This window comes from Pinus tabuliformis, chromosome J (genome assembly GCF_031772625.1).
Source record: "Pinus tabuliformis cultivar Carrire ecotype Pingquan chromosome J, CPIR1, whole genome shotgun sequence".
NCBI lineage: Eukaryota > Viridiplantae > Streptophyta > Pinopsida > Pinales > Pinaceae > Pinus > Pinus tabuliformis.
Genome location: NC_142295.1, coordinates 546,422,987 through 546,450,426, shown reverse-complemented (window position 1 = coordinate 546,450,426; position 27,440 = coordinate 546,422,987). Strand labels below are relative to the sequence as shown.

The 27,440-nt window shown below is 39.7% G+C and overlaps 2 protein-coding genes across 4 annotated transcripts in view; both read left to right on the top strand.

The window, feature by feature from the left end:
- Window positions 1–27,440, top strand: part of LOC149228178 (protein PSK SIMULATOR 1-like) — a 242,561-nt gene that overhangs the window by 146,159 nt on the left and 68,962 nt on the right. The window lies entirely within an intron of this gene.
- LOC149228179 (uncharacterized) lies at window positions 15,673–17,009 on the top strand. Its single transcript, XM_089375654.1, has 3 exons — window positions 15,673–16,044; window positions 16,152–16,293; window positions 16,417–17,009. Exons 1-3 carry the CDS (start codon window positions 15,681–15,683, stop codon window positions 16,868–16,870), a joined length of 960 nt encoding a protein of 319 aa, XP_089231780.1. The 5' UTR covers window positions 15,673–15,680; the 3' UTR covers window positions 16,871–17,009.

Sequence of the window (27,440 nt, the reverse complement as noted above, 5' to 3'; positions counted from 1 at the left end):
CACGGTGTGGTTGCAGAAACGACAGGTAGCGGATGGTGGCGGAAGGTGTTGGCTCGACGACAAAGGTAGACTGTAAGGGGGGAAAGAAACGACAGCGACGAAAGGAGGAAAATATCGATGAAGGGTGATGACCAAGCTGGGACAGTGGAGGAAGATTGGGGTACCATAGCTACAAAATTCAACACTCCCTCTTAGTTAGGGAGGTATTCATAATGACTACCCAAATGTCCTCTTGTTGACAAAATTCTCTAAGAAAAGGTTAAAACACTTCATCATCGACATCAACATCATCTGATTACCATAATCCCGGCCAAAAACTCCGATCCATGGTAATTCAACAACATCAACTAGTTACCATAATTCTAGTCAGTAATTCAACAACATCATCACCATAATTTTGGTCGATACCTCTGACCCATGGTACATCATTAGCATCAACTAGTCACCATGATTTTGGTCCCTCTGATCCATGGTATACAGACTAGTCCTAGTTCACCATCATCATGGTCAATATCTTTGACCCATGGTGAAACCCCAAAGACCTCACTCTACATGAGTAATTCTAGGCCATGATGCTAAATGTTCTCACTAAACCTATCAGGATAGTCTGAGCCTGATGTTGAAAGGCACCTATTCAGCTGAGTAAAGAAAAGGTTAAAACACTTCATCATCGACATCAACATCATCTGATTACCATAATCATGGCCAAAAACTTTGATCCATGGTAATTCAACAACATCAACTAGTTACCATAATTCTGGTTAGTACCTATGACCCCTGGTACATCATTACCACAATTTTGGTCGATACCTTTGACCCATGGTACATCATTAGCATCAACTACTCACCATGATTTTGGTCCCTCTGACCCATGGTATACAGACTAGTTGTTCACCATCATCCTTGTCAACATCTTTGACCCATGGTGAAACCCCAAAGGCCTCACTCTACATGAGTAATTCTAGGCCATGATGCTAAATGTTCTCACTAAACCTATCTGGATAGTCTGACCCTAACGCTGAAAGACACCTTCTCAACTGAGTAATTCTGGGCCTCTAGCACCATTCTTTCTAATCTTGGTCAACAGACTTGACCCAGGAAGATTGACTATCCTCTGCCAGACTATTCTCCCTAATCCTGGTCAACATACTTGATTTAGGGAGAATGATTGTCCTTGTCTGGAGTATTCTCCCTAATCTTGGTCAACCTGACCTAGAGAGAATGACTTTCCTTGATGTTGCAATTTCATCACTTTCTCTTGCTGAGAGAGACATTCTCAATCACTCCAAGCTTGTCCTCGAAATATACAGACTTCATCCTGGGACAAAGGCTTTGTTAACAATCTGCTTGATTGTAGAATAGTACTGGAGCCATACTGCTCCGTTCTATACCATGTCTCGGTACTAGATGTCATTGTGTTTTGAACTGTCATCATGTTTGACGCCTGCACTTGACCAATTAATCTTGCAAGTAGTTTATGAAGCCATACTGCTTTACAACTTCCCAATCAAGCTGCAATATATCCACAGTGTTGAGTGCGATAAATGTCTGCTTCTTACTCATCTAAGAAATCATAATGTAGCCCGAACTGAAGCAACATCTTAATGAATTCTTTCAGTCTTTTGCACTCTCTGCCTAATTTGAATCTGTATATCCCAACAATTGCACTTCATCACTTCAATCTTTGTCCAATTGTAGCGTGTAGGTACTTCAACACATGTTGAGCCACATGCCTTGGCTTAACCATAAGTAGACCGACTTCTTTTATTAGATCCATCATTACAACTGCGTTCCGGTCTCCTTGACTGGGTGCTCCCTTTGACATTGAAACAATCATGTTGTGGCAATCCTGGGTACTACCATTGCTGCTTTTTAGACATTGAAGCATATCTTCATCTCCACTCATATAAGGCATATTGCTTTTAGAGACAATCTAGTAGTCCATCATTGTGATGTTCCTTTTTTTCGTTTTCCTTATGAATGGACTTTCAGGGTTGGAGGCAGACAGGTCACAGGTGCAGGTTTACTTCATCAGTGAGCCCAGGGGCTTCTGGAGATGTTTTATGGAGTTAGGGGTTTTATGAGGTCTGATGGCATTCACTTGATAGATTCAATCATCCGCACAGTTTGCCTTTCGTTTTGTTGCATTTCGACAACTTTCAAAAAGCAGAGTTATTAATGGGCCTGACTCTATTAATTACGCTTAAGGTGGCATTCCAGGAGGAATACTTGATAAAACACCTTAGTGTAATAGCTCATTGGAACCGGAACGAGAAAATCCACAGGATGGGATGGTTAGGAGTGATTTTCAGTGACCTGAGGAGGCATGGTGGCCAATGTACCCTTTTGCCATATTAAAAATAATATTTTTATTGAAATTAAAAGAGGGAAAAGTGCTCCATGATTAAAATAATAATAAAATAGGAGGTTCTAGAGGGGTCCATCAGATTTATAAAAAGAGGAGGAGGTAATTAGAGGACACCTTGGATTTGATATTTCTTCTTGTATGAGAGTTCGAGATCCCAGTTCTCTACTTCATTGGGTGCCCTGAGACGGAAACCCTCGGGTGTGCTAGTGGGCGTTGGATGAAAACCCGACACTCTTGAGAAGATTTCACTCAGAAATCTCATAGTGCTTCATTGCAGATTTGGAGAGAGCAATTTTGCAGCAGTCTTCTCACCGGACCATCTACATCATTGCCGGAGCCATTCATCAGTTGTATTAGAGATCTTTTCTGGGTGTGCTCCACTTGCTTTTCAAGCTCATGTTCCACTATTCCTTCATGTTGATGTACTCCTTTCAGTGGATTAATAAAATGGCTCAGTGATTTTATTGACATCTATTTGTGTACAAATTTTCTGGTTGTGTGTCTATTTACAATTATTTTGTTGTTCATGTTCATTTATGGTATCTACTATTAAAATTTCCATTAGGGATATTACAGTGGTATCAGAGCCTTGGTCTTGGCTGAACCAGTGGGTTTTCTGTTTTCAGTAGCAACAAATATTGGAGGGGTTTGCCGGAGAAGTTGGAAACCCTATTTCTGCAGCAGAATGAGGATTTATTAAAAAGGGCTTGACAAATTCTTTTATTGAATGAGCGACAAAATTTCTTGCAAAATAATTCGAAAAATTGGCCTGATATTAAAATTCAAAAGAGGTGTATGATTTTATGTTTATGTTTTTAAGTGGGGACGTGAAATTCTTGTTTTATCAAAGTATGAATAAATTTTGGGGCCGCAAAGCATAAAGGGGAGTGGATTGAATTATTAAAATTTTGTGGCCATATTATGTTGCTATGTATGTAATTGCATTTTTCAGATGACTCACTAGGCCGCTTGTTTAAACAATTGCAGTCTCGTTTCAAAGGAGGCCAAGAGCATCGTTAGGGTTGATCAACACATAGAGGGTGACCAAGTCGTAGCGAATGTGTGTCTTGTGCGATTCAACGTCGGAAGTTTGAGATTACAGAGAATTGGATTGTGTGGGTATCCCTGCCTGAATATTATGTACACAATGCAGCATCGTGTGATCAGGGCGGAATGCAATCAACTAATGATCACCTGTGGTTGACCAAATGCATGCTCGCATGGTGTGACAAAAGTTTATTGTGCGATTGGAGGCACTCAAAAAAATATTAGAATGTTGCATTCTTCGGGGGGAAGGGGGGTGCAATCATCAGACTGATTTGTTGCTTCTGTAGTCTGGTCAACGTGGCGCTTATAACAACTGACGAAGGGAACAACGTTGACAGATTTGTCGGCTGAGTGAGACTTGTTGGCTCCGTTGAATCTTTGTGCACGTTCAAACTTCCATTCCAATGGGGAGCTAGGTGCAAAGCTTGTGGCGCCACAAATAAACTAATGAAGTTTAATAGACCAAGGAGTTGATCCGATCACAAGCATTAAACAGATCGAGAGAACAATTGTTATGGACGTTGGGCGTTGTTCGGTAAGGCAGAATAGTCTGCACAGTAAGGTTCAAAATTGTTGTCATAGTGGCCGTTTTCTATCAAATTTTTGGAGAACAGAACTGTCTTAGTGATTGGTTGACTTGGCCATTGAAGTCGGACATTAAATGACTGTAGTCGCACGAGTTTGCAGACTATACACATGTGCACATTGGAGTTGGGTGATGGCGCAAATGATAAGCCTGGAGTTAACGCATAGACAACGCTGGGGTGTCTGCACAATAGTTTGTATTGAGCCAATCATGAACGTTGAAGGTTGCAGTTTGAAGTGATAGAGGACGTATTAGTAGGACTATGGAGCCAAATAATAACTCAAGAACACGGACAACAATGATTCTCGACTGAGGGGATCGAGTTGACTCCATATCATTCGGGCGACTTTACTACTCTCATAATGTATTCAAATGCCGATATTTAGGCATGTGACTAGTCTTTGAACATACTAAATCCATTAACATATGTTGTTATTTATATTGCACCAATCTTTTGCATGAGACAAAGTATTCTTGTGTGAACAACCACCTTTAAAACCCATGAAAGAGACAACATCGCTAGTCATTTGTGACCGATTTTTTTATACAGGGCCAAGTACTTAGAGTTCCTAGGGGCTTAAGTAAATATCATAGATGCCCATTTCTGTCATGGTTATGTATTTATGGTTTCATGCTGTTGAGTCTTTGTCATTAGAAATATTGATCAATCCTGAGATATATTGTTGTCAGTACCTTGTCACCAGCTTTGTAAAAGGTTGAGAGTGTGATATATGATGTTAATCTATTGTGTATTCTCATGTACTAATGTCAAGCCATATAAGAAGTCTTGTGAGGTCAAGGTATTTGACCGAGAAAGTATGCTGCTAGTATGATTGAGGAGAGTATGTTGCTAGAGAGTCCATAGTTTCTATTACTATTATATTATCTCCGTAGCCTTGTATTGTCATGTTTATTGTTGGCTGATTGTTGCTGAACTACCGTTATTATGATTTCCATATTTGTTGCTGAACGATGGAGTACTTGAAGCACCACTTAAATCAACACAATAATACATCAATGGACTGCAATATTGACCAAATACCAAAACAAAATAACAGACCCTTCTCAAAAGGGGTCTATGCCATTCTTCAAAAAGGTCAACCAAGAGATCTGTAGGAACAACTGGGGATTGGACACACAATCCTTGCACTTGGGAAAAATTTAAAACATATGAGGGTCACATGGAAAATTCTTTTCAAAAACTAGATGCGCTGGGTGCACTCCTTTCCAAAGTGAGCTAGTTAGAAGGGAAGAAACTAATTTGGGCTCTAAAACTACCTATGCTTGCTCCAATACAACACAAGTTCTTGGAGGAACCTTATGAAGGGGTTAGACATCTAGTTTCATATTGTCTCAGTAAAATCATGAGACTAATCGCCCGTATAGCTCCTTACAATGATGATGTTATGAGGAGAGTTTTCAGATTGATGGTAGAGACCTTTCAGGATTTGGACAATAGTGAGGGTCCTACTTTTGGGAAGAAGCTTGAGATTCTAGAAGCCATGGCCCTGGTTAGATCTTATGACATCGTGCTTGATTTGGAGTGTGATGACCTGATCCTGCAGATGTTGCAGTGCTTCTTCAGCATTAGGAAACATCACCTTGACAAAGTCATAACACACATGCAGTCCATTTTGTCCTCATGTATGGGAGACCATGATACCATTTGCAGAATATTGCAGACTAGATTGTTGGCCATTTGGAGGAGAGAACAACCGGTCTCACTCGCTGCTAATGAACTAACCGAAGGGTTGGTTGAGCAGAACATTGGGTTGTTCTGAAGACAATTGACCAGGGAGGAGCTGCTCAAGTTTGGTGGATCATGCAGCAAGAATGAGCTGAGGAAGGACTTTGCTTCATTTGGAAGGGACCTTGGGGCCCTGACCACTCATGCTTGAGTGACACTGAGGAGGTGACAGAGGTAGAGCAGGTGGAGATTCTTTCTAACCTTGATGGTGAGGATTCTTCTTTGGACGAGTCCATGGTTTCATATGAGGATGCCTCCAAGGAGCATTAATCATGTGGAGTTGTTGACAACAGGCCCAATTTATATTCGTGTGTGTATGATGAGCAATCGGTGGACCCTATGGGAGACATTAAGGATGAGGAGTCACTAGTGATGATTCAACATGAGCAGCATATGGTGGAGCATGAGTCATTTGAGGAGGATGATGTGCACAATATGCATGATGAACCATTTGGAGAGAGCAGTTGGAGGTTCACAGTGAGCCTGTGATAGAGGAGGATGAGCGGCCACCAATGGGGTCAGCCATTGATGAGGAGCAGACAATTGTACAGACAACTAGCAGGGTGGCAATATTTGCAAACACTTGTCCTCAAGAGGTGTTGGAGGTTGATAAGGTGGTTTTGCAAGTGGCTAGTAGACGACAAGAGCGTGGAGTTTTCGATCAGAGGAGGGAGGAGCTGTTGGAGATGGTGGCGCATCCATATTTGTGCTGACCCATTGTCGAGGTGCGGGTAGATGCACAAGCAGCTGGTAGAGCTGCAGTACTTTTAAGGAGCATCCCTCTCTAGGAATACATAGATTGGGCTTGCAACACAGTTTGGCCACTTGCACCAATTACAGGGAGAGAGGCAGAGTTTTCTCGATTGATATTATTGACGGACCAGGCAGGGTTGTGTGAGTGGGGCACAGTGCAACATAGGGGACTCATCACATATACAGGTGCGTATGCATCCGATCCTTCCCACAGGATGGATTGTCATGAGCCCTTAGACGAGAGGGTTACTACATGTTTCAGTGGGTAGTGGGATGTGGACTGACAATTCATCAGTATTTTAGTAGCACTAGCCCATTATAAGCAAAGTGCGGTCGACCTCGACCTATGCCAGAGGTTGGATTGGAGAGAGGTGATGAGTTGGTATCCTATTGATGGTGTGATATTCTTAGTTAGGGGTATAGTAGAGCAGGGACCCCTAGCCCCTAGACATGTCAGATATTACATGCCCCATTTGGTAGGGGGATACAGTGTTAGTTTTTGGTAGCATCGGATGTGCTCTAGCCATGGAAATGGGTCGAGAGGCTAAGGCACATGAGTTCTAAAGAACCCAAAAATCATTTGGTGAAATTCCACTTGGATTGTATTTTATTAAAATAATTAATATTTTTAATGGGGTTCCTAAGTCTAAACTTAGGAAAATTAAAATATTAATGGGTATTAATCAAAATATTGGTGAGAATGATCTAGAAGGCAAATCAAATCATGTTTTAATCTTAGCCGTTGATTAGAGACTTAATCTCGATTGTTGAAGTCTCAACGAGAAAAGTACAAAGAGGAGGCTTGGGGTTCATTTAAAAACACACACGGAGAGAACAAATTGATCTGGAGTTCGATTTCTGGGGTTAGGAAGCTAAAAAATTCAAACTAGGTGATTAGTTACAGCAGAGGGGTAGGGATAGTTCGGGAATATTGACAGAGAGAAGCTTGTGGAGGCAATGCAACAGCTAGGAGGACTGACACTTGGCCAATCTGGGCTCACACAGAGCCAGAAGGGCGAACACAGAAGTTGAAGCTGCCCTCCACGTAGAAAGCTGGAACTGCTGGAACAGCGGGGAAAGCTGACGTAGTGGGCAGAAGAGATAGCGCAGGGCTGGCGCAAAGCCTGAAAGGCTAATATAGGGCCTACACAGGGCCAGCGCAGAAGTAGTCGGGGTTAGCCAGTTTTGCTGCCAGATCAGCCGGAATCTACCGGGTGAAGTGAAGTAAAACTCACTCAGATTTATTGCCACTGTATTTCTCTGTCACTGGAGTGCTGGGAGGGCATCCAACATTTGTATTCATAATTACTTCTTAATAATAGAAAACACTCAGAGCTGCTACACTGGTTTTCCCGCATTGAGTTTTTTGGGGACTATTTTGTCCAAAAATAACTGTCCTATGTGTCTTGTTTTTTGCTCAGTTTTTTGTTTCATGTAATCAAATAGTAAAGTAGTGTAGGTTGCAGAAGTAATTTGCTTCAGTATTCAGAGAATAACTTGATGAATGCATATTAAAATCAAGTAGGTGAAGTAGATTCAGATTTTTTGTAGTAGGGGTTACTTGAGGATTAGGAATTTTCACATACAGGTCGACAACTCTTCAGATTCCATCCTTGTATCAGGAGAGTCTAATTAGTGTTGGATTGAGTCAAGGGTTGGACTGGAGAGAGGTAATGAGTTGGTACGCAGTTGATGGGGCAACATTCACAACCAGAGCTACAACGCAGCAAGAGCGATGGAGCATTGATGCTTGTTCTTGGTGGCATTTGGATCCACGAGGATCTGTTGATGACAGGTTCAGTCAGATATTGGTCTGGGATCCAGGTATTGAGGGGTCCGTTCATGGCGGGATGATACAGCGGCGTAGCATCACCCAATGGTCTGTATGGGATTTTGGCATTGGGTCTCAGTTGCATTGGGCCACTAGACTAGTCCACAAGTATGGATTGCTTTAGGGCGAGCAATCTTGGGATGGGAGGATTTGTGATGTTCCTTTTTCTGGTGTTCCTTATGAATGGACTTTCAGGGTTGGAGGTAGACAGGTCACAGGTGCGGGCTTACTTCTTCAGCAGGCACAGGGGCTTCTGGAGATATTTCATGGAGTTTTGAGGGGTTTTTATGAGGTCCGATGGAATTTGCTTGATAGATTCCATCATCCGCATAGTTTGCCTTTCGTTCCATTGCATTTCGACAACTTTCAAAAAACATAGTTATTAATGGTCCTGACTCAATTAATTACGCTTAAGGTGGCATTCCAGGATGAATACTTGACAGAACACCTTAGTGTAATAGCTCATTGGAATCATAATGAGAAGATCTATAGGATGGGATGGTTGGGAGTAATTTTCAGTGAGTTGGGGAGGCATGGTGGCCAATTTAACCTATTCCCATATCAAAAAGGATATTTTAATTGAAATTAAAAGAGGGAAAAGAGCTCCATGATTAAAATAATAATAAAATAGGAGGTTCTAGAGGGGTTCATTAGATTTATAAAAAGAGGAGGTGATTAGAGGACATCTTGGATTTGATAGAGGGGTTCATTAGATTTATAAAAAGAGGAGGTGATTGGAGGACATCTTGGATTTGATATTTCTTTTTGTATGAGAGGTTGAGAACCCAGTTCTCTATTTGATTGGGAGCCCCAGGATGGAAACCCTCAGGCGTGCTAGTATGTGTTGGACGAAAACCAAACACTCTTGAGGAGATTTCACTCAGAAATCTCATAGTGCTTCATTGGAGATTTGGAGAGAGCAATTTTGCAGCGGTCTTCTCGCCAAGCCATCTACATCGTTGCCAGAGCTATTCATCAATTGGGCCAGAGATCTTTTTTGGGTTTGTTCCGCTTGCTTGGCAAGCTCAGGTTCCACTATTCCTTCATGTTGATGTACTCCTTTCAGTGGATTAATAAAATGGATCAGTGATTTTATATGGATATTTTTGTGTATCGATTTGCCGACTGTGTCTATTTACAATTATTTTGATGTTCAAGTTCATTTATGGTATCTATTGTTAAAATTTCCATTGGGGATATTACAATCATCTAGAGGATCTCAATATTTTACTTTCCTTTACCAAAGAGATAATGCGTCAAATCTAGATCCTTCATTTTGAACTCAAAGGTCAACTCCTTCTGACACTAAAGCATGCTTGACTTCTTCTTCTATCATGGAAACAACTATTGGTCCCTCTGTCACGTGAGTCCTTATGCTTTCGTTAGAAACAAGTCATATAATAACAGATCAACCTTGATGCATCAATCAAAGTTCGAGGTGTTTGTACAAAGCCATCCTTTGTTGCAAACATGCTACTCATGTACCTCAAAATCCCGAGGTGGCTCTATGTACACTTCTTCAATTACTTCATCAAGGAAAACGATCTTTAGATCTATCAGGTGTAACCTTCAACAAAAATCATAGGGATGATAATTTTAAGTGAAGTGTACTTGACAATTTGAAGCAGATGTCTTAACATAGTCTTTTCTTTCTTATTTAGGAGAATTTTCATGAATCTTTCTTTGCACTTCTCTATGCTGCCATTTACTACATGCTAGGTCTTGTATATCCCCTTGGAAGTCACCTCTGGATTCCCTTCAAGTCTAGGCATTATTTTCATATACATCTTTCTTCCAGATTTGCGAGCCTGACAATTTGCTCCCTTTGAACTAGAATCTCTTTTGCTCATCTGGCATGGTACTATTTCTCCCTCTTGAACACATATTACTGTTGAGAGAATCCTCTTGCAATTAACTTTGCTTTGTTCTTCCAATACTTCCATTTGCTACCAGAGCCTTGACAACCTTCATGATGTACTTGCAATTCTCACTAGGATACCATGGAAGAACAATTATAATCAAGCAAAAAAATGCAACGACAAGAAGCTAACTAATAGTAAAACAACAATAATCAAGGAAGAGAGGTATAAGTTACTTATCTTTTGATCGATTGAAGAGTTTTGTCAACTCCCTCTTGATGCTTGCTATCTTGTAGAAATCATCTTATGCAACCTTTTCATCCTTGTCTTTATGATCAATTACTTTGCATGAGCTAGCATTTCTTCTTTCAGTGGGAACATTGATCTAGGTCCAGCTCTAGGGTTTTATTCACAAACCCTAGGGTTTTAACATCCAAGACTTTTAGTCGTTTGTACAATACTCATCTTTTGCAAGTCCAACATACTTTGTCATCAACAAATTTTATTTTTATTTCCTAGTGTTCAAAAACATGGAGTTTTCCATGTCACCTCATATGTGGTATTATCAAACAATCAAGAAAATCTCCAATAAGGGTATGACATTCCAATGTCCTCTATAGCATTTTATAAGAGAACTTGCTCCACCTACCAACTCTTAATAGGTAGACAATCTTCAAATGCATCAACAAATTTTGAGTAGTGCAAGCTAGATGATTATCCTTGGTCCTTCCAAGTAACTTGACCTTCTTATTGTCATAAAAAAAATTAGATCATGTCAAAAAAAATGAACTCAACCCTTGAGCACGATTTAAATTCAAATGATCAAAATGTCTTGTCAGTTCATGACACTTGAAATGAGTGTATTTAAGATGCATTTTGCCTTAACAAGAGACTTCAAGGGATTTGCTTCAGATTTGATAACCAAGATTCTCAAAGGTTGAATAACTTCTTCTTTTCTTAGGCAACCCTATGACCGTATTGCTTGGAAATGACTTTCTTTCCTCTGGCTCAAGGAAGAACTTTAGAGATGTATCCTTTGATCAAATTACCATACTTCTTAAGAACTTTGTCATATAGGTGATGACACTAAATATATTCATAATCATAATATTACAATGCTCTGCATACTCGACATGATATTTCCACAGAGGTGAGATATTCTTAGATTCTTGTAACTTTAGAAGCAATGCTTACATATCAAGAAAATATCTCTTACATAGGTCTATACCAAACTTTAATCCAACTCGTCTTCAGTATGCCAAATGTTCTTGGCACAAGTGCATTTGGTTCATCCTTCTTATTCTGCCTTAGCCTCATCGATTTTTGAACCATATTCAGAATTTTGAAGAAGTCATTACAGCTCAGGATGACTTGTATGCTAGCAGGTGTTTGTTCATTTACTGGTAGAGACCTTCCTTGAATAAAAAAAATTACACATATCCTTTAGGTCTTCTAGGGTTTACTAATTTGTAAAATTTCTTGCTGTAGTCATACAAACCATTAAGGAACAATAATAAAGTTATCTATCAATTAAGGAATAAGATATTTCAATATCTTCCACAGAGATGTACATTCTATCATACGAGGCAAGCAAACAAGTTTTTTTGTTAGCAGTACTTTGAAACTGGCTCTATTTATCCTTTTGAATGAGATTTAATATAGGCTCAAACAAACTGCTTTTGATTTGCGAGTAGAAGAACAACACCTTGAATTTGCTTTATGTCATATGGCACTGTCTCATCTTGAGTTTGTATTTTCTGTTGATTTCTGATAGCATCGGATGTGCTCTAAGTCTCAAATTTTGCAGGGAGGCTTGTGCACATGTATTCCAGAGAACCCAAAAAGTGTTTTTGGAAATTCCACATGGAGACAGTTTTATTAAAATAATTAATTATTTTCAATGGGTTCCTAAGTCTAAACTTAGGAAATTAAAATAATTAATGGGTATTAATATAACTATGGGTGTAACTTCTAGAAGAAGACAAGGATCAAGCATAAATGATCTTAGCTACTGGTTAGCTTCTAATTTGGGTTGTTGAATGTCAACGAGAATATTATTTAAGGAGGCTTGAGGGTCATTTGGAAGACACACAGAGAGTTGATCGGTCAGATCGAATTGCTGAAGCTAGAGCAGCGCAGTGACTTCATAGTGATCACGCAGAGAGGGGCAGAGAGAGTTTTTGCTGGAAGATCTTCTCCGGAGCCAAGAATACTCAACAGAGAGGCAGAGAGACACATAGAGGAGGCAACGCAGTGCCCAAAGACGGTGACGCAGAGCCAGGAAGGGGTCACGCAGGGCCCATGCAGAGCAACACAAAAGCCTTCCTTGCAGAGGTCCGAATTTCGCTGAGGAGTTTGACGTTCTAAGCTGAGAGGGCTGGAGTCAGCTCTCGAGAGAAATTCAATTCAACAAAGAGGTGACGCAGGGCCTTAGAGGCTGTGACGCAGGCCCACGTAGTGACTATGTAGGGGAAACTCAGAATTAGCAGGCGACTCGTTGGTTCAATTGTCGGATTAGCCGGGACTTGCGGTGTAGAGTGAGGTTATCTCACTAATTTCTTTTGCCGAGTGATATTCTCTATATTGGATTGCCAGTAAGGCATCCATAGGCTGTATTCAGAAATAACTTCTGCTTAATAATAAAAACCCTCCGATCTGTTGCACCGGTTTTTGTTCATTGGGTTTTTCTGGGGACGTTTATCCAAAAACAACTGTCATTTGTGTTGTATCTTTCTCTTGTTCAGTTTCTTATTTTAGCATATTATTTTAAATAGTGTAGGTTGCAATGTATGTATTTCAATGTTTGCCGTAGAAAACTGCAAATAACTTGTTCATGTAAATCTAACAAGTACGAGAAAGATCATCAGTTGCTGCAGTAGGGATTTCGGGTTTAAGGAATTTTCACATTCCCAAACTTGCTTGTACTTGAGATTGAGGGAGATACACCTTGTAAGTTTTGATTTTCATTTAAGTAGAAGGCATGCTGAGATCAAGTCTTACTTCTTCGAATGCAAGTCCATTTTAAACTTGTAGATTAGTTCACAGGCCTATGTAATGATTTATCCCCTTATCTCTTGCAGTGTGGGCATGGAGCATCAATATATTCTTAGTGAAATCTTCATGAATTGTTGCCAACAGAATTTTGATTTCAACTAAAGTCACTGAGAGAAATAATACATATGTTGCAATGCAAACAGACTTAGGAGACTTCTTGAACTAAAGGCACATTTGTTGGCTTTGTCATTGACTGAGGCATTTCAGACTACTTAGGATCACCTTCTGAGATTCCTTTGCCTTTGTATCTTTCATCTGAGGTTTTTCACCCTTACTAGAACAGACTTGATGCCCTTTTGGACCTCCTCAAATATCCTTGACCTTTTTCTTACAAAGTTTCGGACTAGGGCTTCTTGTGGCCCTCATTGAGATAGGTAATTTAGATCAGTGTTGTTAAAATCGCGATAAAATCGCGATTTTTTGAAAAAATCGCGATTTTTTCACCTTGCCGCAAAAATCGCGCGTTTTATCGCAAAAAATCGGTGGATTTTTTTTATAGTGCGATTTTTTCGAAAAAAGCACGATTTTTTCCATAAAAATCGTCGGGGCGCGGGGCAGCGGGTTATAATAGCCAAAATGCGATTTTTTTTTATGTCATTTTTGACTTGGGCGCGCGTTGGAGGAGGAGAAGTGTTGGGAGAGAGGAGCTGAAGGGTTTGGAAGCAAATCCAAGTGCTTGTTGGAGAATTTCAAGAGGAGATCACAAATTTCTCCATAAAAACGGTATGTAGATTATTTTTTTTTTGTTTTCCTTGTTTAAAAACTTTGTTTTTCATTGTTTTTGGTTGGCAAATTTCATATGGGCAGTGGGCACCATTTTCCTTTTGTTTTTAAAGAATTTATTGTATTTTTTCATTGATTTGGGATGGGTAACTTGGTATGAGTATGGGAACCAATTTTATTTTATTTTTCATTTTTTAAAACATTTTTTTATGTTTTTTCATTGTTTTTTGGCATTGCCATTTGGTTGGGTAACTAAGAACTTGGGTTTGGAACTTTGGATTTTGGAAATTTGTATTTTGTAATTTTGTAAATGCTAAATTGTAATTTTTATTATGTAATCCTAAATTCCTATTTCCTAATCCTTATTTTTCCATAGGTTTGCAAATTCAAAATTCAAAAACAAACATGCCAAGGAAATTGGATCCTTTCTGGGAATATGGTGAACCTAAAGCTCCGAATGATAGACAAAACTTGAATTGCAAGTTGTGTGGAAAGGAGATAAGCGGGGGGGTGTACAGGTTGAAGTACCACCTTGCACAAATCCCTGGACGTGATGTGGGGCCCTGTATAAATACAAATCCTGAACTTATCCAAAGAGCCATGAGAGCATTGGGAGAATTAGAGCAAACTAGAGAGGCCAAAGAAGAACTCAAAAGGCAACTAAGAAGGTCAACTGAAGGAAGTGGACCAAGTGGCACTGGTTCTACTGCAGCGTCAGTCAATCCGGTAGCTGCATCATCATTTTTTGTTCCTCGAACCACACCTGGTTCACAACCAACTATCGGTTCAATGCTAAAAAGAACTGAAAAAGAACAAGCTGATAGGTTGATGGCAAAATTTCTCCTCTGGAGTGATATTCCTTTCAGCATTGTAAGGAATAATCCATTTTTCCAACCTGCTGTTGATGCTATTGCCAGTGTTGGCCCGGGGTACAAAATCCCTTCTTATCATGATTTCAGAGGCCGGATTCTTCAAGAGGAAAAGCGTGACTGCACCCAAAGATTGGAGGATTTTAGGGCATCATGGGCACAAACAGGATGCACTGTTATGTCAGATGGTTGGACTGACCAAAAGGGGAGAACCCTTATAAACTTCTTGGTTAGTTGTCCCAAGGGGACTATGTTTATCAAATCTATTGATGCAACTCATCAAATCAAAGATGCAAGAACTTTATGTGATTTGTTGGATGTGTTTATTTTGGAGGTGGGTGCAGAAAATGTTGTCCAAGTCATAACAGACAATGCTGCAAATTATGTTGCTGCTGGTAGAATGCTTATGGACAGGCATCCTACTTTATTTTGGACACCTTGTGCTGCCCATTGTATTGATTTGATGTTAGAGGACATAGGGAAAATTCCCTTTGTCAAAGATATTGTTGACTCATCAAAAAGCATCACAAAATTTATTTACAATCATACATCTGTGCTTAGCTTGATGAGAAGATGCACCAACAACAAAGAGTTGGTGCGCCCCGCCATTACACGGTTTGCGACGAGTTTCATATCTCTTCAATCCCTTTTGAATTCTATGTGGGATTTGAAGAGAATGTTTCTTTCAAAGGAGTGGCGTGCTTCGTCAATGAGCCGCAAACCAGAAGGAGAGGCGGTATGCAGACTAGTTTCATACCAGGAAGACTTCTGGGCGGGAGTGCAGGAGGTGTGCGCCGTTACTGAACCTTTGGTAAAGGTTCTTCGGTTGGTGAGAAGCCCGCAATGGGCTATTTGTATGAAGCCATGGACAGGGCCAAAGAAGCCATTCGGTCCTACTATGATGATAAGGGAGATGATGGGTTTCAGAAACAACTCCTTCTATGGGAAGTGATTGATGAGCGATGGAACAACACACTCCATCGTCCCATTCATGCTGCTGGGCTTTTCCTGAACCCTGCATTTTCTTATGCATGTGGGTTTGATTTTGATGCTGAGGTCGTGGAAGGATTATTAACCTGTGTCCAGAAGATGGTGAGATCTCCAGAACAACGTATAGAGATCTCTAGACAAATTGAGACATATAAGATGTCAGGTGGCACATTTGGCTTTGAGATGGCTGTCACTGATAGGACGATTAAAATGCCAGGTATTTTTTAGTTTGTACTTTGTAACTTTGTTTCAAATTTCATTGTCTCTTCAAATTCCATTTTTTTCTTATGTTTATTTAAAATTTTATTTGTAATTTTGTTGTAGACGCATGGTGGAAGATGTATGGTGGCAGAGTACCCCTTTTGCAAAAGCTTGCCGTACGCATCCTCAGCCAAACATGCAGCTCCTCAGGATGTGAGCGCAATTGGAGTGTATTTGAAAAAATACACAACAAGAAGCGCAATAGGTTAACACTTAAACATTTAAAATATTGCAAATTTCCAAATAAATTTTTGAATTCATTAAAGTTTTAAACAATATTTTTTTTATAATATTAATTATTAATTATTATTTCATGAACTTTGTACAGGTTGGAGTCCCATAGACTTAATGACATGGTCTATGTCTACTACAATCTTCGATTGTGGGTGAGACAACTAGAGAGGACACCTGATACGGAAGCCATCTCATTGGATGGGATTGACACCACTGCTGAATGGAGGGTTGAGACCGAGAGGCCTCTCATGGATCCCACTGATGATTGGTTAGTGCAGGATGAGGGGGAGGAGGAGGGGGAGGAGGAGGAGCAGGAGGAGGAGCAGGAGGAGGAGGTGACACCGCCTACCCGGGCTACCACTACCACCAGTAGAGGACGTGGTCTCCGTCTACCTCAGCCTCCTGTAGCTGCTACTACTAGTTCTTCAGCTTCTAGAGCATGTCAGACTCCACTGCCATTTCCACCAGCACAGGCACCAGCTTCTACATCTAGAGGGAAAGAGAAAGTTGTGCCATTTTCTCGCAAGAGGGGCAGAGGAAATCAATAGGATTAGACTTTCATTTTATTGTATATGACATTATGACATGATGAGATACATTATCATATTTTTTGTTGATATTTTGAGGCTGAGTTGGGACTCAGGACTTACTATTCAGGACATGATTCAATGTTATGTGTGATTTTAGCGCTAGAAATGATATTAAACATCTTATATATTAGTTTTTTTATCATATTTATGTGTCAATGTATTTATTTTATGTTGTAGATGGTTTAGATATTAAAAAAAATGAAAAAAAATGAATATTTTTGTGCCAAACGCTTTTTTCCCGCTTTTGCCGATTTTTTCCGCTTTATTCCCGGTGCCGATTTAATCCCGATCGCGCTTTTAACAACATTGATTTAGATTACTTCTAGGGCATACTTCTTCGACATAGAGATTAGATGATTGAGGATTCTTTTCCTTCAAAACAGGTTGACTTGTCAAGGCTTCTCTTTTACCCAAGCTCTGATACCCTGTTGATTATTCAAGTGCAGTAGATACAAGCACTAATTTTTGAAAACTGATAATTACTTCTAATGATGTAGATATTCTTTTCAGCATTTCCAATTTATCATTAAGCAATTACAGTTAAGAAATTCAACCATAAAAGCAGTAGGATAGTAGAAATCACAATGCACAGAGAACACAAGATTTACCCTGGGAAAACCCACTTGGGGTAAAACCCAACAACCTTTTTCCTTAGAGAAATTCCCTAGTTCAACAAGAGATACATCTAATTCTTCTAGTCAAGTATAAAGTCAAACTGACTAACAATATAATTCTGGTCAAACATTGTCAAGATGCCCTTTTGTTAAGTCATAATGCTACTCATCCAATTCAGCCTTGTCTGATCTGCCTAGGCCAAAATTCGACCCTCTTTTCTCACCCAAAAAATCTTATTCTTCCTAGAAGAAATTGCCCATAAATTCAGTCGTGTTCCACATGTGTGAGGTTAGCAGCAAAGAGAAGTACCACACATGCAAAGTCAAACATGAGTGAGAGGGATGCTTGCGATGTCTTCATCCTTCTTTGTCCTTCTTGTCTTCTTCTTCTATGTTTGAATGCCTAGAAGATATCTTTTCTTGTGTGATCCAATTGTGCTTGAAGGAGGAGGTTGAGTGGAATATATATAGAGATTTCGCTATCCAAATGGGTGTCTCTTTAACTGGGGCTGACATGACATGAAGCAGGGCTGACTTGATCACTTTTGGAGCCAAAAATTCAAATTTCAAAAATTTGAAATTTCTCTTTTGAATCTGACATGAAGAAACATCTCTTATCTTTATTATTACTTATACATCATTGGCTAAAATATTAATTTTGAAGACCGACCATAGCTACAAAATTCAACAAAATTCACTCTTCTTCATCTAGGAGAAAGAACCATCCAATCAAAATATCCTCCTTAAGACAATTTTGTCATTTATGCTCCATAGCGACCAAGTGAAAAGAGGCAAGCTAGGTCATGCTATTCTCCAAGTGTGAGTGTGACAAAGATCCAAGACTAAATCAACTTCCCCCTATTGATATGTGGTTGTCCTTAATGTCAACCCAAGCAACACTAGGTGATGCCCCGCTTTTGTCAACCAAAATAACATGGCAATTCATGATGTCTCAAGTCCAGATCATCCTTGTTAGATTCTCCTCATTGTGCTATTTCCATTGGTATGTGGCAGGCCTCGAGAGGCCTCACGGTTTATGAGATATCCTCGCTTGAAGTTGATGCCCCCAATGTGTGGGAAAAACCCCAGAAGATTAATATTGTGGCATCTTATTATTTGGTCAACATCATGAAGTCAAAAAGAAGGCTTACTATAATAGTCTGACCTAGGGCATCATGAGGTTTTGACTCAAGATTTTTTAAAATTAAAGCCTCCCTCCAAAACAGGTAGCGACCTCATCCTTGGGTCTCAAACTTAAACTACATTTAACTTCAAATGACAATTACCTTCCTAATATCTCTCCTAAATTTGAAATTCAAATTGAGACACCCTCCAAATTAGAATTTCCTTGCCCTTCTTGAAGCCCCTCCACAATTTGTAAATAGGCACTCCATCTATCCTCATAGGCATGCACTTCAAATGACAAATTATTAGTGAACGAGCTCTGAATTTCACCTTGGCCCCTGTGGAGAAATAGAAAGATCAGGCATGAGGGATTTGAGTCTTTGTTTTGATTGGTTTGGGATTGGTTTGGGCATATCTTCTTGCAGGGAGAGGACCAAATTTTGGAAGGCTCATTTGTGTCCTCATTAGGGCACCATTTCATACCTTAGATCTCCTATTGACATCCTTCTTTGTATTCCAAGACTGTGGATCAGAGCAATTTCATTTGGGTTATGGTAAATGTTTGATCTTAGAAGGGTTTCGTTGGGGTAAAACTCTCTTGCAGGCAAGTTCTGACTTGCGGTCTTCATCCTTGTGCCAAAGGAGTGTGGCACACATATTTGGCCCTCATTAGGGCATCACCCTCTGAGATCTTCACAGTTTCCTTACATCTCTGTTGGAGGTCTGAAATCAAGGCCTGTTATAACTACAGACCTATTATATACTCGGACCTGTTACATCTATGGAACACAGTCCATTCTAAATGTACTGTTGAAAGGTCACTACAGGCCAGCGAAAGTCACTAGTCTCTCAGCCTTGAAGTTCAAAGGATTCAATGAAAATAAGCCTATCTGTCACCCTTAAAACATTGTGATCTATACTCTGAGCAAAAGTTGAGCAGGTCTTTGAATTCTGGTGTAACCCTAGTTGGCATATGACCATCCTTGCGCAGCTGTATGAGGCTTAATACTGAAACATTTGGTCCTGTGGTTCATGTTGATATATTCACTGAAATCCGTTGAGAACAGCGAGTTAAACAATATGTGATCATTGTGAAAAGATCCTGAAGTAATTGAAGAATCTAGCCTCAATTTCAAGCTCTGTTGTGACCTACTTACTGCAGTTTTCTCTGAAATATTGGACCTTTTATATACATCATCATCTACAGCTCTACAATAAGCCGACCTGTGTAATTCTCTATGCTACAAGCAATCCAGACTGGGTTTCAATTACACAACTATTAGGGTTTGATCTTGCAGACTTGTCCTAAAGTTGAACAATTATTGACACCTTTGGCAGATACTCATGTCTAAGTCTTCATCATTGTGTAAGGGTTTCAGTTACAACTTTGGCATTTAATTGCAGTAAAGGCAGAGGTACAACTTTAAGAACATTATCATCAACAGCTTGGACTTTATCATCTTCAGCTATCTCATCGTTCTCAAGGCTGCTCCAGATAAAAGTACGTTGATATTATCATTATGTTACAATAGTCTGGTAGCAGTACTCTGTAGCAGACATTGAGGGTTTCATATCATCAAGCAGCAGTGAAGGCCTTTTCCAATATCACAACAGGGGTTATACTGTCCAACACTGTCAATAAGGGTCTATGTCATTATAACAGTAGGGTTCTCTGGAAGGGTTTGTCTCGGTTGGTTTTTAGTGTCATATCATTTGCAGCAGTGTATCATTGTAAGTGGGCCATTGTCCCTGGTACGGGAGTCCACATTAGTTTGTAGGAGCATAGTCATTGTCCCTGGTAGGGGAGCCCACAATAGTCTATCAAAATTCTTTATCATTTTTAGGTTGGTTGGGTGGTGCTAGGCAGGTGGTTGGAGTCACCTTTAGGTTGTAGCCTGAAAACACTTCAGGTTGGTAGGGTGGTGCTAGGGCAAATTGCAGCTTGCTAGGGTGTTGGAGCATCCTTTTAGCTGGCTGCTGATAAAACCTGGGCATTGGAGCACCTTTCCAGTGGGAGCTAGAAAATTGAACACTTTTCCAGAGTACTAGGGAGGTGGGGCTTCCCTTTTAGTTAGAGCTGAAGCATTTTTGATGTACTCACAAAATTATTATAAAAGCGTTCGGTGGTTTTTTGTCTCGGAGGGGGTTTTCGACCTAAAAATTCTTGTGTCTATTGTCTACTGCTCATTTATGATTTGAATTGATGCTGAAGATTAACTAATTCTCTGGAAAAGATTAATAAGTTACTAATTGTTAAGAAATATTGATTCATCCCCTTCTCAGTGTTTCCAACACCCATTACTTATATCAGCACAACCAAGTCGATTTAGCCTAAGATTAGACCAAAAGCCCTAAACATTATATAAAATATGATCACAAATTGGACAGGGCACAAGGAGACCCCTAAAGATAGCCAACTCAATGATAAAACATAAAACAACACTCCTCTAACCCACACATGTGAGGTAAGAGGCCTTCAAGGGTGAGGTCATCTTCTAAAATGCGTATCTCGTCATAATATGCCATAGATGACTCAAGAAGGTGCTTCTCACTCCAAAAGCCACATCCCCTCATCAAAAGGTGTCAATCATCAAGCAAAGTCTCCCTTAATGAGGCATCATCATCAAATAAGCCCACGTCATCAATCCAAGCCACATGAATGGGATGTCATGGAGCTAGGGCATGATGTGATCACGTTGAGTGGTGTACCATCCCCTCTAAAGGGATCTGAAATCATTGTCATCATCAAATCATCTTAGAAATAAAGAAACATGCATCAAGAAGGTGCAATGCCGACTTGGGGGTGTTCAGTCATCTCTAGGCTACATCAACTCTCTAAGCAATGCCTTGGATGAGATGTGCAATGCTTCAGGTCCTGGGGGGAGAGGACAGTTTCATCAATTGTGCTGGATATATCCCAATGTCAAAGCTCCTCAAAAGGTGGTCTATGTACTAGCTCTAGTTCAATGCTATTAGAACCGGATTGGTCATCAAACTGGTAGACCCCTCGGACCAGGAACTAGTCAGAACCAGACAGAAACTAGTAAAAAAAAGGGGACCAAAAAATCGGTCAACCAAAAACACATAAAATATTCAAAATTTAAAGAAAACCATATATATTCATGTCCATCCATAGGAATCCAAACCATTTATACACAAATAAGGAAAAGTTTTTATTTATAGAGCATGTAAGGGTGCACATAACCAAAATATCACCCAGTGCAATCCATATTTGAATCGAAGAGACGTCAAAATACAATACCTAGATGGCCTCTATTGGGATCTTCGTCATCAATATCACCCTCTAAGCATTAAATAAGATTAAAAAATGCTTAGCATGTCAATTCAAGATTTGGTTTGAGTGATAGATGCACTTTTAGTAGGATCATGATAGAGGAGTTCAACAAACAATGCCACTAACATCGAGGTACACAGAGGGATTGGTGCTCTTGATTAAATGCTAGTTTGATACCCTCACACATGACAAAATCCAATGGAAACATTACAATCCCACGAATCCTGAAATCCTGAAAATTTGTTAAGTCTGGTGGATTTTGAGTGAGATGTAAGATTCTACTTTCTTCAAATGAAACCTAATGAGGTTAGAACCACTCTCAAACATCCCGAGTCATTTCATGGTAATTTTAAAAATTTAAGTAAAAGGATGAAAATGAAAGATAAAGGAGAATGTCACTTTTACTTTAAGAATTTAACATTACCATGAATTGCATAGCAAGAATAGGGCCATGGGCTTGAATATTAGACACCTATTGTGGGGTAGTCCCTAACCAGGACAAAAGTTTAAAGAAAAACAAGCAAAATAGGCCCTACTTGCTACGTTCTACGTGACTTTATTGAACCGGTATCAAAACGGCTGGTTAGGTACTGAACTGGCCAGTTTGTTGTGGTTCAAGTCATTGGTCCTAACTGGTTTTTGCCTCAAAACGATTGGACCAACTGGTTCAAACCGGTTCAGTCCAGTCCTGATATCACTGCTCTAGTTCCAATTGGAGTCATCAATTGGGGCTTGATGTCCCCTTTAAAGTGCTAAAGAGGCACCTTACAATCCCTCAAGGGATGGCCATAGTACGTGGGAACACACATCTAAAACATACTCATGGAATCAAGTGAGATCAACATCATAGGAGCAAGAATTATGAGTTTCATAGTGGGCCATATCTAATTTAAAAGGCACCAAAGTACTTCATAGAAGCATCATCTTCAAATATTTCCCTAGCATATTATTTTTAAACAAGTTACCATGCTTAGATATGGGTAGGCTATCACAAGGCCTTATTAGGTGCTTCCAACCTTAAAGGAAGGAACAGTTCCTAGACTGACCCACTAATCAGCAGGTGTGATTGATGACATGGTAGGGCTTTACTTCATGGAGGATACTACAATATTTGTACCAGCTATGAAATTCTAACATCCCTGAGCATTATGATGTGAAGAGGGAGTAGTTGTGGGACCAGAGTCACCCCTTTCCTCGACCTATTTTTATCACTCTTCTTGTATGCCTTTTTTCTTCACTAATTTTCTTTTTCTTTCACAAATATAGCTTGGGCTACAAGGTTTCATTGATTTATAGACCTCGATGAGGCATTTCATTGCTCATCGAGGTTGGATTACTGAAAGTTCCTTCCATTTAGATAGGTCATGCTATAGCTAGGAACCAAGTGAGGGATAATGAGGGGAGTGTTGCTTAGTTAAGGCTTTTTCCCATACACTTTCATTTATTCTTGCCAATCTATTTCATGTTGAGATTATGGCTCATGCTCATTTTGAGGTAATGGCTCATGCTCTTTCTTTTCTTCCTGCTGCATCCATAGTTTTAGAAATCGGCCAGGTTCAACCAAAAATTGGCCAAACTAGCCGATCACATGCCCAAGCTTGCTAACTAGAGCAATAAACCCGATTCATTGGCCAGTTAGGATTGATTAGGTATCAAACTGACCTTTTTCAACCACTTTGGTGCAATTGGTCCTCATCGGCCGGGTGTGTAAAAAACTGACCCCCATGGAACGAGCATGCACTAGTTTTGAACTTCTGAAGCAAAGGCTTGCTATTGTTGAGAGGGATAGCAAGTCTAAATTGTCCACTTATACGCCTTGGGATCAATTCCCAGGGGACGAATTTGATTGATAACAAATAGCCTAATGAGAAAGACATTGTTGTGGTGTTCCAACATATGAGCTTACTTATTGATAAAGAGGGGCATGCATTTAGTATATACTGATTAATAGGCAAGCTAAGACCACTCGATGAAACAACAATATGTGCAACCCTCATCAAAATGTTACACATACTCTTGATTATTAGAAACGATGAGGGTTATGCATGTCATGTTGATGCAATTACTGAATTATTTACAGATAAATAGGTAAGTTGTGTCTATAGAAGGGGAAACATTAATTATGGCAATAGTTTGACCTTTACCCCCATTATTTGTACTCCACAAGACGAATAAGTTATACCAAACTCTAGGAATTATTCTATCATTTGGTTCTTATTCTTTCAGCCTAAACTATTACAATCTATTGGTTATACTATTTATGTTTGATGTGTCTATGTATGTTCTAACAAATATGTCTCATAGTTAGAAGACTCACCAACACTTGCTAGAACTTGGCAAGTCAACTCATCTTAACGTAGTATTGGTTGAGTTGATCATCCCCACTAAGACTCACTAGTTGTGTATCACTCACTAAATATAGGGAAACTCGATGATTTATTATCAAGCAATCAAGTTAATGTGGAAGATTGAGTTTGATCTTGATTTTGATATTGATGCCATGGAGTTTGTGGGGGGGGGGGGGGTTTAATCCCAATGCAGATTTGTTAGTCGAACTAGATGCTGAAGGAAGAAAACCACCAAGATCAAGCATGGCACATAGTGAGGGAAGCAGTGGTTGTGCAACTCGACGAACTCGTGCTTCTAGTTCTGTTAGGCCTAGTGTTGTGGCTCTTACTACTGCTAGTATTGCTACTGAGGCGAGAGAGGAGTTTCAGGAGTCTTCAAACTTTGACCCAGATGATATTTATGTAGCACCTCGTGGTGATCCCGCGTGTAGTAGTGTGATGAGTTTGATGAGTGATCATGTTGATGATTTGTAGTAGGCTAGTGGCCTAGTGGCTTGAGTTATAGCATTGGTTTTGGACTCTAGAGGTCATTTAGAGCCGCATTGCTTATGTATTTTGTTGGTGATATGTCATGCACTTAGTGCCATTTTGATATATGCACCCTTACATGGTATATAGATGAGCAAACTTTGCATATTTTTTCTCTAATGGTTAGAATCATGGTTTGTAATCTTAAAGATATTATTTTTCATTGAAAATTAATTATTTTATGTATTCTTTTCAATTCTGGTTTATTGAATCTCATTCAATTCAATTTGACTTGGTTCTGGTTCGAATCCCGGTTAGATAGGTGGGTGGTTCAAAACCTGGTTTTGGATTTTAAAACTATGGCTGCATCAACCTCTTAGGAAAAAGTTTCCATGTCACTACTCAAGAGTGAGGAAATTAGATAAACAATACTAATGACAAATGGCAATTAACTCGAAGATGAGACATGGATACAAGGGAGAGATGGAAAGTGTTAAGTTTGGATTACCACGAGCATGCAACATTAAAAAGATCCTCTTATTTGTGCCCTTCCTAGATAGTGAAAGAAATGCCTTTAGGAAAGCCATATTGGACTAGGGGCAAGAGATAAAGGAAACTAGAGTACAATCGAAAGTGGTATATCATCCAATTAAACATATGATCCATACTAAAATGCCTTTAAACATTAAATCGAAGAATTTGAATAAAAATATGGTTAATATACCGTATAATAGATGCCCCTCTTTCATCAGACGGGTAGGCTAGATGAAATAAAGCTCTAATTGGAGAATGGATGAGAGGCATCTGAGGCTAGTTATCTCTGAATCATCATAGGGCTGTTGCCTGACAAGCTGAAACAATAGGAGAAGTTTTTTCTCCTGGGCGTAACACGTATGGGCAGGTAATAGTCAACTCCCCACAACACATAGGGTGTTAGATTTTATCAAGATTCAAGCGCACTATTGAGATCAAACATGGGTGCCTTCTGCCCCTAACCTTGTTTGGGGTTTACATTGATGAGTTGGAGCATTTCCTACATGGGCATATCTAAGATGGCGACCATTTTCTTCTTCATTGGGCTTTGATCTTCATTTTGCTTTTTCATGATGATATGATCATCTTGGCCTCATCTCATGAAAGCTTGTAGAGGCAATTGGATGTGTTGGCCCCTTTTTGTGATCTTCGACAAAAACTAAGGGTATGATCTTTAATAGGTCAAAGAAGGTCCTCTGAGACCATCGTTTCTTCTTCAAAGGGGAGAGAATTTGAAACTATGACTTTTGAAGTGGATGGTATGTGCCTTATACAACGTCTTGATCCTTATCAGGGTCTGAGATATACCGAACCTATGGATGATGTTGAATCCCCTAATTTAGTGGACCAATTATATCAACTGATCGCTGGGAAGCGAGAAGATTATATTAACCCCACAACAACTGGTTCTATCAGTTGGCGGAGTATTCAAAGTACTGAAGTTGTCTCTGAGGCTACGATGGAAGATTGGCAACAAGGCGCTCATGAAATCCACTCCTCGACATTGTGCTACTGTTCGATGTGTCAGCTAGATTAGTACTGAGGTACGAGAGTCTTATTTTTAATGGTAATAATTTTTTTGTAAACTTTATTAAAGAAATTGATTCTTGCATAGAAGAATGTCAAAATATCCCTGTAACGAGTGTTGCTTTGCAAGCGAATCCCACCAGATGGTGGGCATCTCACCTAGATCAACTGCAAGAATGGCACACTGGTAAGGTTGTTTTGTTATATCGTTTTCCTCCACCGAATGAGCTTTTAAGCAACATTCCTATTTATAACGGTTGTACTTCTCCGCAAGACCATGTTGCGCATTGTTGTTCTATATGGAGGGTTAATGGCCTAGCAGTTGAAATGTGGCCGCATCTATTTATTCATTCTTTGGGAAATATTCCGCAAGCTTGGTATTTGTAGGAGGAGCTAAAACGCCATACAACAGATTGGGATGTATTGTAGGCTCATTTTTGTAGAGACTTTTCTTTTTCTGATGTTGATGAAAAGATGGCACAAGCTCTTAGAGCTATTAGAGTCTTGTTTTCAAGTGAGGATGTTTTAGCAGAATGCAACAGGTATGGAAACTTTGTGGACCAGTATGACTCAGGGTTTAATGAAGCTGCTGTTGTTTGTGGTAAAGTTAACAAAGACCCAGATGATGATTTAGAGGAGTTAAGGCACTTATCCTTCAAAGAGTCTGAAGGGGAGCAAAAAATTAAAGAGGATCTTGTATGCGATGCTCCACATTTGTAGCCGCTTAAGTTGAAAAAAATGAATATTGGCACAGAAGATAGGCCGAAGCTTGCCTCCATTGGAGATTACTGGGATGATCAGACCATGTGGGAAATTTTTGATTTGCTTAAAGAATATGAGGATTTATTTCCCTGTTTCATCTCAAAATTGAAGGGAATTAATGGTGATCTGGGAGAAATGAAAATAGCACTGAATCCAGATGCAAAACCCGTTAAGCACAATCATGTATTCCTTAATGATGCAAAGGGCACTCATAGGGGCCCCAGGAACTAGGGTGATGGCTATAGTGATACGGGGTAGTGCTCATGTTTGGCTTTTGCCCACACGCTAAATTTTTATGTCCCAACCATCTTTTGCATTTTGTTTTACATTTCTTGTTGTAAGTGGCCAAATTATGC

What these genes read in the sequence shown, in the direction of transcription:
- LOC149228179 (XM_089375654.1), top strand. Translation starts at nt 15,681, where the DNA reads ATGGGCTATTTGTATGAAGCCATGGACAGGGCCAAAGAAGCCATTCGG. An exon ending in TAGGACGATTAAAATGCCAG is followed by an intron (nt 16,045 to 16,151) that starts GTATTTTTTAGT and finishes ATTTTGTTGTAG; the next exon opens with ACGCATGGTGGAAGATGTAT. An exon ending in CACAACAAGAAGCGCAATAG is followed by an intron (nt 16,294 to 16,416) that starts GTTAACACTTAA and finishes AACTTTGTACAG; the next exon opens with GTTGGAGTCCCATAGACTTA.